Below are 12,363 nucleotides of genomic sequence, written 5' to 3'. Positions count from 1 at the left end.
GGGCCATCCGGCTTATTCACAAGTTCAGACATTCCTGTCATTCCATGAATAAGCAACATTCTGTTGGTCCAAATTGTATAAGTCCTTCAACCTCCACTGCAACTCCTTTGCATCCAGACAACATCAGATTAGCAATTTCACGTAATAACCGATTTGAATCGCCATCCACGCCATTATCAGTGGTAACAGAGCAATTTGCAGCGATGTTACAAGTGGATGCAGAGCAACCGTCAACACCACACGTGCTGACTGCTCGCGACAAGAAGTATGACCGACAACTGCGTCTTTGGGCTGCTAACGGACAGGCTGCGCTCGAAGAAGCTCATGTGCTGCTGTTAACCGCATCTGCTGCCGGCGCTGAGATCTTGAAGAATTTGGTTTTACCCGGTATAAATTCGCTATTCTTAGTCCTTGTGATGAGTGTGGGACAGTTGGCTAACCTTTGAAGGAACCGGCTCATTCACTGTTGCAGACGACAAATTTGTCACGGAAGACGACATTGACTCAAATTTCTTCCTGGACGATTCGAGCCTCGGACAACCACGCGCTGTGAAAGTCACCGACTTTCTGCAGGAATTGAACACGGACTCCATGGGCCATTCTCAAATCTTGAATCTGAAGGAGCTAGATAGCATGGATTCGTCTTATTGGGAATCATTCTCTTTAGTAATTGCTCACCAGATACGACCGTCGATATTGATGAAGGTGGCTAAGGTGTTATGGGACAAGAAGATTCCGTTAGTTGTGTCAAATTCCATAGGATTTTACGGGTACTTGCGAATTGTGGTTCCTGAACATACTGGTGGGTGGAATAGTCGGATATGCAGTTGTATGTCGCTAACATGGTACAGTTGTGGAGTCTCATCCAGACTCGACTGTCGATCTAAGGTTGGACTGCCCCTGGCCTGCGCTGCAGAATTTCGCAGACGCCGTAGATCTGGACGCATTAGATGAGACTGACCATGCTCACGTTCCGTACGTGGTGATACTGCTAAAATACTTGAAACAATGGAGGGCTGAGGTAGAAATATTCTTCATTTCTTGGGATTGATCGAGCGATATTAACCCCTTTTCAGCACGGCGGCAACCCACCATCGACATACGCAGAGAAGAACCAATTCAAAGATTTAATTAGAAGCGGTATACGGTCATCTGATTCCGAGAACTTTGACGAAGCTATCGCTGCAGTATTGCGCGCAACTCAGAAGACGACGGTGCCAATCATATCCGTACTCAGCGATCTTCGAGCGCAGCATCTTCACGAAAACGTAAGTGCAAGACTTGGAGCAAAATTAAGTCATATCGGATGCTGATAAAGACTAGTCTACAAAGTTCTGGATTCTCGTCCGTGCGGCTGCAGATTTTGTCGCCAAGGAAGGAAATTTACCGTTATCCGGTAGCCTCCCTGACATGAAGGCTGACAGTATAAGATACATCGCGCTGCAGAATGTTTATCGGAAAAAAGCGGAGCAGGACTGGGACTGGGTCAAAGACCGAGTTACAGAACTTTTATCTGCAATCGATCGGCCGACCGACGCCATATCGGAAGACGAGGTTGAGACTTTTTGCAAGTTCTCACGGTACATCGTTGTTATTGACGGGCGATCATTAGAGGAAGAATATAATCCTGAAACAGCTAAGGCGACAAGAATTTTAAGTGCCTTACAAGAGGAAAATGGGCTTATGCCTATTTATCTTGGGTTTAGAGCATTGGAGATGTTCGAAGAGCGGAACAGACGGTATCCCGGCTTGCTTGAAGACACTGGGGATGACGAGAATGAGCTACAAAGCATTGCGCTAGAAATTCTGAAGAGTTTGGGAGGTGATTCACTCGGTGAAACTGCTATTAAAGTGTTGAAAGAGTTGTAAGTGTAGTATGTCTATGCAGATGGGGAATTAGAATATGTTAACACATTTAGTGTACGAGCCGGCAACGGTGAGCTTCATAACATTTCCTCTCTTCTGGGCGGGTTTGGAGCACAGGAAGTTGTAAAGGTAAGGGCAATTGCGTTTTGTATTAACGAGAATTAACAGTTGTACAGTTGATAACTAGACAGTACGTTCCAATGAAAAACACAGTCTTGTTCGATGGCATACAGAGTAAGAGTGACGTGTGGGAACTATAACTATAAATAATGTCCGGTACATGGTGTACGTTGGGTGAATAAAAATGTGAGTAGCTAAGATCACGGCACAGAAGCTTGCCGTATTCGTAATTCTGACTCTCTGATGAGTGACGTCATGTTGGTTGCCTGCATCCATTCGGAGTGGGGGCGGAGAACGGCGGCGCTGCGGCTGCCCCGAAAATGTTTAACATTTTGTTATCTCGATCGCTGCGAAAGATCGGTCGGTAATTTTGTCGTAGCGTTGGCTCAACGTTTGGCCAGCTGATTGGCGATTACACAGAACAACTAAGTAGCCGATACGGGACTATATTAGCCATCTAATGATCTCCGCAAAGCATTTAATAGATGCACTAAATTGAATAATATAGCTACCTGAAACGGTAAACTCAGCAAACCCGCAGTGAAGAGCAAGCCCGCGCGGTCACCCCCAATTACACGTGCCTCAACATCTGCGCTCGAAGGGATTGCTCATAGCGATCACGTGCTTGAGTGAGTGACAGGAACGTCTAGAGTAGCTGAGCATCTTTAAGAGCTGAGCAACTCTGTCTGCACTTTAACTCACTAAGGTGGCAGGCCAGCCTCGTCTTTTCCTCTTTCCTATAGGGTCCGCAATCTTTGTTCATTCGCTCTCGACCGGGGGGCACTGTGCTTCGTCCGCTGCTAACGTGCTCTTTTTGCCGTGTGCTCGGGCACGATCGTCTTCACTTGTCCTCGGTTCACTTGCCAAAATGTCAGCAGTAGCCGGGTCCACCGGCTCAACCATAGATAAGCCGGCAGCTGAGGATGCGTCTCCAATCGGCTTTTTGTCAGACAAGCTGACGGACCTCACCTTCGAGAAGAACCGTCTCCTCAGTGACGATACACACCACTACGAGCAAGTGTCACTGCCGGCGTCGACTGTATGTATTGTATGAGTGCTAGTCGATGATATATTGACATTATCTAGGCGGAATCGCCGATGACTTCGACTCCCCCGTCGCCAGGCACTCGATCTAACGCTGGTCCGACGGCAATTGGCGTAAGTAGATCAGCGTCGAACGAGAATGGAAACGAGGACGATGGTGGCAACGAGGAGGATGACGAAGATGACTACAGTAATGGCGACAGAAGCAGCATCGTCGGCGACGACCCTCCTACTACTCCTGGCAAAGCCAAATTCTTCCTCGACTCACCCACGCGAGAATTGTCGTCGAACCCAGTATCTCGCGAAAGCTCTGCGGGCGATGTATCTAATGAATCCACCGAGACAGCCATCAGTCAACAGAACCCGCATTATCCCGCAGGCGCGCATATGCATGGGCAGCACCTCGCACCCGAAGATGATCCTTATTCACGCAAGAACAGACCACCACCAAGTCGGAGTGTAGAGGATATAGCTCCGCGATTTGTGTTTAAGAAGAAGCATCATCACCACCACCACCACCAGCACTTCCATCACGACAGTTCATCGAATACAGCTGCGGCCATTTCCGTACCACCCACACGAACAACTCCGCCTTCGTCTACGACAACGAAATCCAAGCGGGGTGTTTACGCTCATCCTGCCGCTGCTGCAGCGTCATCGGCCGTCTCGCTGGTATCTGCAATCGGCAAGAATCACCATCACCACAATCACGATTCGGGGTCCGGCTCGGAATCAGGTGGTGGTAGCGGGAAGCTGAAGAGTGCACATGGAAGTATGATGGAGTTGAAGCGCTTTTTCAAGCCGAAAGGTCACAAGTCGAAGAAGGAGATTCCGTCCAGTGGATCGAGCGCGTCAGTAAATAATATTGTCGCGACGCCCGCTGGCACTCACACTTCAGGTTTTGGATTTGGATCTTCAGCGTCATCAGCGAATCTCAAAGCTATGCCATTTGGAGAAGACGGTCCTGGATTAAACAAGAAGTATGGTAGATTTGGAAAAGTTCTCGGATCTGGTGCCGGAGGCTCGGTCCGTTTAATGAAACGATCATCAGACGGCACAACGTTTGCAGTCAAAGAGTTTAGGGCGCGGCATTCCTACGAGAGTGAGCGTGAATACTCAAAGAAAGTTACGGCTGAATTCTGCATAGGCTCGACACTGCATCACCCGAACATCATTGAGACGCTCGACATTATGCATGAGAACGGAAAGTTTTACGAAGTCATGGAGTACTGTCCGTACGATCTTTTTGCCATCGTCATGTCTGGCAAGATGAGCCGGGCGGAGATTTACTGCGTTTTCAAGCAAATCTTATCAGGTGTCCTCTATCTCCACGAAATGGGCTTGGCGCACCGAGACCTCAAACTTGATAACTGTGTCGTCTCAGATGATGGTATTGTGAAGATTATCGACTTTGGTTCGGCATCGGTGTTCCGATACCCGTTCGAATCGGAAATTGTCAAGGCACACGGTATTGTTGGCTCGGATCCATATCTTGCGCCTGAAGTCTGCTCAGAATTGAAGTACGATCCTCAGCCGGCAGACGTTTGGTCGGTTGCAATTATATTCTGTTGCATGCTACTCCGGCGCTTCCCATGGAAAGCGCCGCGCAAATCGGATAACTCTTTCCGATTATTCTGCTCACCGCCGGCTGACCCGGAGCACCCCGAGTATCCATCAAAACCGGCGGGCGCGAACCCTGATGGCACGTCACCTACACCGGTAATCAAAGGCCCGTGGCGATTACTTCGACTGCTGCCCCATGAGACTCGCGACCTGGTCGGTCGCATGCTCGAATTAGACCCCAACAAACGTGCAACGCTAAAAGAGATATTTGCAGACTCCTTTGTGAGCGGGATTCCGATGTGCACTGTCGACAGGGATGGCAAGATGGTCAAGAGTGCCAATCATGAGCATACTCTTGTACCGGCTGAAAGCGCGCATTTAGTGAGTTATAAGAAGAAGGACAAGGAATAGAGAGGAAATGATTTTTGATTGGTCATGTAGTTTTGTTTGCTCGCCATTTTTATTAGTATGCCCCATTTTGATGTATCGTTGTGAGCCAGGTAGGCCACCGAGCGTATTTATGTATGTGCGTGTGATAATTACATCGGACTGAGGCGGTGATGGTGATGTCAGGAGATTGTTGGATGTCTCGAGAAGTTAACGGACATATATTATTGTACAGCGAATCAATCAGTCACTGGATGGGAGTTTTGTTGTTGTTTGTTAGAGTATATTTAGGATCTTACAAATTAGTATGATAATATTATAGATGAAGTCTATGCTACGTGACGACGCCTAATCTGAATTTCGGCTGCTATGCGCCGGGCGGGCTAGGTCGCGTGTACGACATCGAGCAGTGAGTAATAATATTATTATTCATGCTATTTAATATAAAAAGTTGATTATAAAACCTGGACCGATTTTTGAATATGCACAATTTCATAGTCGTGTGTCATTGCTCATCATCCACCTATCAATGGTTCCGCCAATTTATTTAAGTTATACTCACGCATACAATTACACAAATTGGCTTTGTCTTGTTTCACTTACAACAACGCCAAGATTATGCTGGTGACTGCGCTCAATCCGAGGACAGTGAAACCGGTGCGCACGACGCCTTTATTCGTGAGCTCTACCGCCGCGTCCCAGAATAAGTGACGCACACCATTGAACGAGTGGAAAGTGAACGGGAAGGACGCGAGCAACTTGATGCCGAACTTTAACACGACAGGGAACGCACCGAACGCGGACGCGATGGCAGTGCTGGTGAGCGAGTATCCGAACGCCGGGGCGAACAAGTATCCGAGACCGAGGGCGTAGACGCCGGACGCGAGAGCGACACCGGTGATACGGTGGAGGCCAGAAAGGTACCATGTTATTTGTGGCTTGTAGATAGTGAGGTGAGGAGATGTTGGTCGGTTTGCGCGCTGCTTGACGAGAATTTCGTTAGCCTCGGCCGGAGTAATGGATTGTGTGGAAACAGCTCTGAGTGGCATATTAGTCAACTATTTATCGAGATTCGACCACGCAATTGGCTCACCTTCGGGCAATAACGAGTGGTATGAGCTGGCACCCAGACAAGCGAGATGATCTGGCAACGACTGCCGAAATTCCCCGTATTAGTTATGAACCGAAGTCACATGTAAACACCGTACGCAGCAAAATACGAACCTGAAAGTGCAGATCGCGCAGCGGGACGAGCAGCCAAAGATGCCATATTGTGTGTATATAATTGTGCAAGTGAGTTATAAGTTAAGAAGAGTGGAAGTTGGCAAAAGTCGTGAAGGAGGAAGACATCCGACGGGCTCACTTGCAGCTCTTTCCGGTTACAAGCCGAAACTTAACATCGCCGACGTTTAGAAACTCCACAAAACCCAAAACTGACTCCAGCCAGCCAATCACGCGCGTCTCGAACATAATCCCCCGCCGGGTAAATTTAGCGCCGGGTAACCAAGATCGCTTTAACTATTCGAGTTTCGTCTCTGGTTTTTTTTCTTTCTGCATACCTATCTCTGTTCTACTTCTATTCTCATTTTTTTTCTGCGGATAATTATGAGGTTCTCCGTATAGTCTTCTAGAAAACTTTGATGTGTTTTTGCATCACGACTATAAAATTCTTTACTGGAACAGAGTAGAAAATACAATCCCGTTTAATCACGCTTTATAGTTGAATCTTTGTACTAAGTTAGCGTTTCATGCCCGGGTTACATATTTAATGTATCTCTATTAATTAATGGAATTGTATCGAGCGAATTCAATAATAAATTGAAAACCTAAAGAGATTACTAACTCTCGTTCTCCTCCGTTCATTTTTTCAATTGGGCACTACTACACTGGGGAGACGATTCTTCATTCATCCATACACCTAAATATCTCAAAAATAAAAATAACCATACATTTTTATGCAGTCCGCAGAATCTAACACTCAATCATCACTGTTAGCTTGTTTTCTCAATTAAGTATTTAGAGTCGCTGGCTAGCGCCTTTGTGCATCAAGCAACAAATCCATATAGTTTATTGACAACAAACCGACATGAAAAAATCCAAATTTTCGGAACCTGACAAAGATATTATCTACCATGTCACTAATATCTGCGTAGTTCATACGAAAGCTCCATATAAATAACCAATAAATAACGTACTTCACCACAAGCGAACGGATCACACTGCACCTGCCATCCACCTACTCTACTTGTAACACTAACACTAATTTTCTCCACAGTAAAACATGTCTTTACTTTCGTACGAAGCAAGATTAAATCTTGCTTTTGAATCTCCTAGAAACGACAAAAATTTATTAGAGCTGCCACGAAGATCTACAACGTGCGGTGCGGTCTACGACCCTCTATTACCGACGCGACGGCCGAACTCCACGACGCGACGCCACGCCCGATTCACAGAAATTGACAAAGCTAGAAGAGGAGGCTCTTGTTAACAATGTTAAGCATATACTCGCACTAGGGGCGTGATCATTCCCGCCTAGGCTGTGTGGTGTGGAAGATTGCTAACCGACTGCTTCGCGTGCGCGACGCGCTACGCGCCATGCGTCGGTAAGCGCTGGGCCTCCAACTTCGTACGGCGCCGTCCAGATATCCGTACGCTTTTTTCTCGCAAATACGACTACCAGCAGGCTAAATGCGGAGATCCAAAGGTTATCGGCGAAAGATTTGAGCTCGTACGGAATATTAAGGCCAAATATGGTATCTTGGATGATGATATATATAACTTCGACGAGACCCAAAGGCGGTCGTTGGGTCACAATTGACCCAACTAGTATGGATTTGCACAGTCAGTTCGGTCATTGGATATATTCTGAGCTTATAATTCCTTGGAAACTCAACTAGCATAGCAATTTGACGCGAGCTTCCACCGTATAGCATACAGAATTTCTCCCCTACAAAAGTTATAGTTCTTTATAAATATAAGTAGACAGCAATATGATCAGCAAATTACATGCTAAGTTTCTCTCAGGATGGCTGCGAAATAAAGTCGAAATACCTACCTACGGCAGTCGCAATGATGGCAGTCTCCATGTGTTTCATGAAGACAGCGCCATTAATAGGAATATCTCCATCCGGAATATCAGCAGCCCTTCATGCTTCATCCGGATAGAAATCTCGTATGCCAAGGCCAATATTTGTAGGGAGAGGGTCACATAACTTCTCTTCCTTAATTAGTGGCTAAATTAACTGTAACTAGTGTAAGCACGCCGGCAATCTCAAAACAAAATGGCGTTACTCACATATCGGACAGAGCCATTGTCTCGCCAGACTTCGATAAATCCTTCTTTCAACACCCCAAGCCACCTGTGGTTCCTGTATGTAATTGGACCATAGCATGATTGCATGCATTCATTTGCAAGCCGACTCATATTTTCTACCTCTGCTGTGAAGACGATTTTCTCATACAGACTAGAGGGGCTATGAAACCGTGGTGATTCCTTAAAACATACCAGAATACAGACTTTAACATGGCAACCATCAAGCCACAAGTCCTTGTCATGACAAAGGCCAGCATAGGTCTCACTGGATCCGACCTCCATGGCCACCACGACTGAGGGCCCGAAATCCATACTGTTAAACTTGAATACTCTATCCACAACGGTGCCTATTGCGTCAGGTTTATGAATAGAGAGGTATGCCTCAATGCTGTTCATGATTTCGCGTCTGAGTTCTGCTGCGGCAACTTCATGAAGATCTCTGGGGACAGTGACCACAGTTGCTACATGGAGGAGACTATTATACGACAAGTACGGATATCTGCAACGTAGAACGTAGTTAGCAAGTCCGAAAACAACACTGCATATCTAAGTTAATACCTCTAATCCTCCGAAATGCCTGTCTCCGACTTTATATTTGTCCAGCTTTCCTCCAATTCCAAATACTGAGAATAAGACAACGGAATATCTAATCTCTGTTCTGGTGGATTGTTCTTCAAAAGGCTAATCGCGTTGCAGTAGTCAGAAGGTCCGCTCTCTTTTTGCCCTTGAGACTTTTCCATGGACATGCGCATTTTCGTCATACTTGAGATATCATTTGCCGACGTAGCAGATTCAGGGAAACTGTCCAACTTAAAACGTTTTTTTTCGCGATCATCATTCAGACGGGAGTAGGACTGCTTTGAAACTTATGGGGAAATATACAAAGCGAGCATATTATAGTTCAGAAGCATGAACAATTTCAATTTTTCGGTATCCATAGGCGGATAAGGAATGTCGAATACATATCCGCCATATCCGCCATCCGCCATCCGTCTTGACAGATATGTGATTAGCTAATTTAAGTACGTGGTGGGAGTTGCGCTTGAAACTTCCACAGCTTAAAAGATCCACAATAGATATCTAGGATTGCGTTACTGAGCCTACAGGGGTCATCGCTGAATAGTTACAATAATTTTTAATACTTCACTGTCACATTGAGCATGAACTTAATGCCTACCGATGTGGTCTCAACCCTTTGCTTCTCACACCAACCTCATTATAATCGACAGGCCCTAAGAATTTCTTTAACTTATTATAATTAAATCGCGGAGGAGACTCGATCTCTGATATACGGAGCTCCGAATAATCTCCCCTCTGGATCGTGATCGCTAATTGAAATGAGAACTGCTTTCCCACCTGTGTCCTTTCCATACGCGTCCAGAGCCTCATCCAGACTCACAAGTATGATACAAACTCTTCGTCTGCCTTTGTTGTCAACTTGCCGTCCTCAAACCACAGTAGCAGTTCGCGCATCATCTCCGTCATGTTCACCAGCGAGAGAATTGAGAGAGTTGCACCCAATCAGCTCATGCTCCTTCCGATATGTTCGGAAAATGTCGAACGTGAGATCCAGCTTGCACCTCCCCTGGGAGCAGCGATCCACGAATATATGATTGGCGTTATCTCTACCACTATGGTTGTTACTACCTCTAGGGCTGTTACGAATATTCGCTGCGAATAATTTATTATAATTATTCGTAAATTCTGGGTTGCGAATAAAACCTGCGAATATTCTCAATATCCGCAATTTGCAAAGTCCGAGTAGCAAGGGTTTAGTAAACTTTTTATATATCGATGTCGCGATTGCAGGAAAAACAAACTTGTACAACAAAAACTTGGGATAGCGCTCTGCTATCTATAAAATGAGATGCTAACTGTGTACAATGATTTTACAAGCACTTGTGTACGCCAGCTCTGTATATGATAGTTTGGTGACCCTGACCGTATGCTATCGGTCAGCAAGGGTCTACCACGTGGCGAGCAAGTCTAGCCTGGCCTTGGTAGAGAAACGCTTGGAGGAAATGTGTACATCCTTTGTTATATCTGTTGCTACTAAAAAAAGAGAAAACAAAGAACTTAAAATGTCGATCAATGTCAGATAGTTGAGGGTTCAGTGTTTAGTAGAGGATTAAGAAAATTCCTAAGACAAGGCTGGGAGACCACCGGTGGAGGAGTGGAAGCTATGTAGCTATTACCTAATTAATCCCCTACTTATATGTTCCCAGGCTCCGTCTGCCAAGTATCGTATACTGGGCAGGCCGGAAGGACGAAGCAAGAGCGACGACCTCAAGAGCAAAGGCAAACAAGAACAAAGGCAAGGAGAGAGTAGAGCAAGAACTAATGCAAAGCATCGACAAGACTGAGAACTTCGGCAAAGGAGCAACATGAACAATTACCAAGGCAAGTTGCTTCTATGGGATTTTGTGGCGTCTTAGAGACCCAAACTTGTGCCGTGCCAGGTGGTGAGTTACAAGGTGATGGCGTACGAAGCCTTACATGCAGCCTGCAAAGCACACTCTCTGGATTGAACGGCACAAGGCCCGACCCCGAGAACCCTCCTCCCTGTATATTTGACTCGGTCATAGAAGCAAAGTAAGCCGTACGGAAAGCACAAAGGAAGTCGACCTTGGTCACGTGTGGCTAACGTGGTACCTCATGAGGTCTTCGATCTGGCGATTGTACGCCTTCTTCAGCAGGCGGAAGCGCCAAACATCGAGTGGTTGAAGGTAGTTGGGAGGCGTGCAGGCATACAAAGCGTCACAATGTTGTGTTCTTGGCGGTCGAGTGGTGACTCTCGTGGCCGTCAAATACTAACAGACGATGGGGCCCTTCGTACGAGCCCGAGTATGCTTATCGAAATGCTTGATCCATTCCAGGCCTTTCTCATTCGTCGTCCAGCCATTATCGGTCGTGGCGATGACCCAGTCGTACGGAAGATTGGATTCTTGGTACCAGTTGGCCAAGTGGTACTGGCCAGCGAGGATGATGAAATGCGGGACTGCCCAGCCTTGAGAATTCACGCCTTGGATCACCGTAGCCCATTCCCGGTTGCCAGGCTGTGTCAATTTGGCCCTTCCACGGCCTTCCGAGGTAGTAACAACCATAGTGGTAGAGATAACGCCCATCATAAAACCCGTCTCGTCGAAGTTATATATGTCATCTTCCAAGATACCATATTTGGCCTTAATATTCCGTACGAGCTCGAACCACTCGCCGATAACCTTTGGATCTTCGCATTTAGCCCGCTGGTAGTCGTATTTGCGAGAAAAATGCGTACAGAGCTCTGGACGGCGCCGTACGAAGTTGCAGGCCCAGTGCTTACCAACGCGGTGCAGCGTCGCGCTCGCCCAGCAGTCGGATAGCCATATCTTCCACATCACTAAGCCTAGGCGGAAATGATCGTACCACTAGTTCCAGTATATGCTTAACAAGAGCCTCCTCTTCTAGCTTAGTCAATTTCTGTGAATTGGGCGTGGCATCGCGTCTTGCAGTTCGGCTGTCGCGTCGGTGATAGATGGTTGTATACGACACGTTGTAGATCTTTCGCTGCAGCTCTAATACTCCGATCTTTGTCGTTTCTAAGAGATTCAAGGGCAAGATTTAATCTTGCTTCGTACAAAAGTAAACAAATGTTTTATTGTGGAGGAAATTAATGTTAGAAGTAGAGTAGCCGTTCATCTGTGTGATCCGTTCGCTTGGGAAATACGTTAAATTTACTAATCTAATATTGCACATCGCCACGCCTTCCTGATTGGGACTTGACCCCCCATGCCTTCGTCCAAGTAGAGTTTAGTTTCCATTATGTAATGCAACGCAACTGGCTGCTAAATCTCTCTATTATACGATAACTACCTTGGTTGTAAATAACGACGGGCACAAGCAAGTCCTATACAGTGCACGTTTAGTGCCTAATGTATACAAGCAGGGTTCATTCTAGAGCGTGTTTTAGTGAGATGGCCATTTACGACAGAGAGCGTTACATAGCATGAAGTCTTTTTGTCTCCGAAATCTGTGTCTCGCACAATGACTGCTTCAATGACTTGCGCTTTTCCATCAGTCGAGGAGCCAAC

The 12,363-nt window shown here is 46.4% G+C and overlaps 4 protein-coding genes across 4 annotated transcripts; 2 read left to right on the top strand and 2 right to left on the bottom strand.

The window, feature by feature from the left end:
• Positions 1-44: 44 nt before the first annotated feature.
• On the top strand, positions 45-2,126 carry V1513DRAFT_458674 (uncharacterized protein; the record flags this gene model as incomplete). The annotated part of the gene is made up of 7 exons (XM_066899711.1): positions 45-387; positions 449-802; positions 852-1,021; positions 1,077-1,268; positions 1,324-1,865; positions 1,920-1,995; positions 2,043-2,126. The coding sequence occupies 7 exons, from the start codon at positions 45-47 to the stop codon at positions 2,124-2,126; spliced, it is 1,761 nt and encodes a 586-aa protein (XP_066753319.1).
• A 553-nt stretch (positions 2,127-2,679) lies between these two features.
• V1513DRAFT_479355 (kinase-like domain-containing protein) lies at positions 2,680-5,441 on the top strand. Its single transcript, XM_066900303.1, has 2 exons — positions 2,680-3,025; positions 3,073-5,441. Exons 1-2 carry the CDS (start codon positions 2,855-2,857, stop codon positions 5,002-5,004), a joined length of 2,103 nt encoding a protein of 700 aa, XP_066753318.1. The 5' UTR covers positions 2,680-2,854; the 3' UTR covers positions 5,005-5,441.
• V1513DRAFT_400186 (uncharacterized protein) lies at positions 5,259-6,336 on the bottom strand. The gene is made up of 3 exons (XM_066895479.1): positions 6,205-6,336; positions 6,074-6,134; positions 5,259-6,018 (listed from the first exon to the last, which is right to left on the bottom strand). The coding sequence occupies exons 1-3, from the start codon at positions 6,248-6,250 to the stop codon at positions 5,580-5,582; spliced, it is 546 nt and encodes a 181-aa protein (XP_066753317.1). The 5' UTR covers positions 6,251-6,336; the 3' UTR covers positions 5,259-5,579.
• A 1,664-nt stretch (positions 6,337-8,000) lies between these two features.
• Positions 8,001-9,039, bottom strand: V1513DRAFT_479353 (uncharacterized protein; the record flags this gene model as incomplete). Its single annotated transcript, XM_066900302.1, has 4 exons — positions 8,001-8,124; positions 8,194-8,213; positions 8,276-8,792; positions 8,882-9,039. The coding sequence occupies 4 exons, from the start codon at positions 9,037-9,039 to the stop codon at positions 8,001-8,003; spliced, it is 819 nt and encodes a 272-aa protein (XP_066753316.1).
• Between the last annotated feature and the right edge of the window lie 3,324 nt (positions 9,040-12,363).

This window comes from Lipomyces chichibuensis (genome assembly GCF_038497645.1).
Source record: "Lipomyces chichibuensis strain CBS 12929 unplaced genomic scaffold V1513scaffold_17, whole genome shotgun sequence".
Taxonomy (NCBI): domain Eukaryota; kingdom Fungi; phylum Ascomycota; class Lipomycetes; order Lipomycetales; family Lipomycetaceae; genus Lipomyces; species Lipomyces chichibuensis.
Note: the sequence above shows the minus strand (reverse complement) of the source record. Positions and strands in the feature narration are given on the sequence as shown.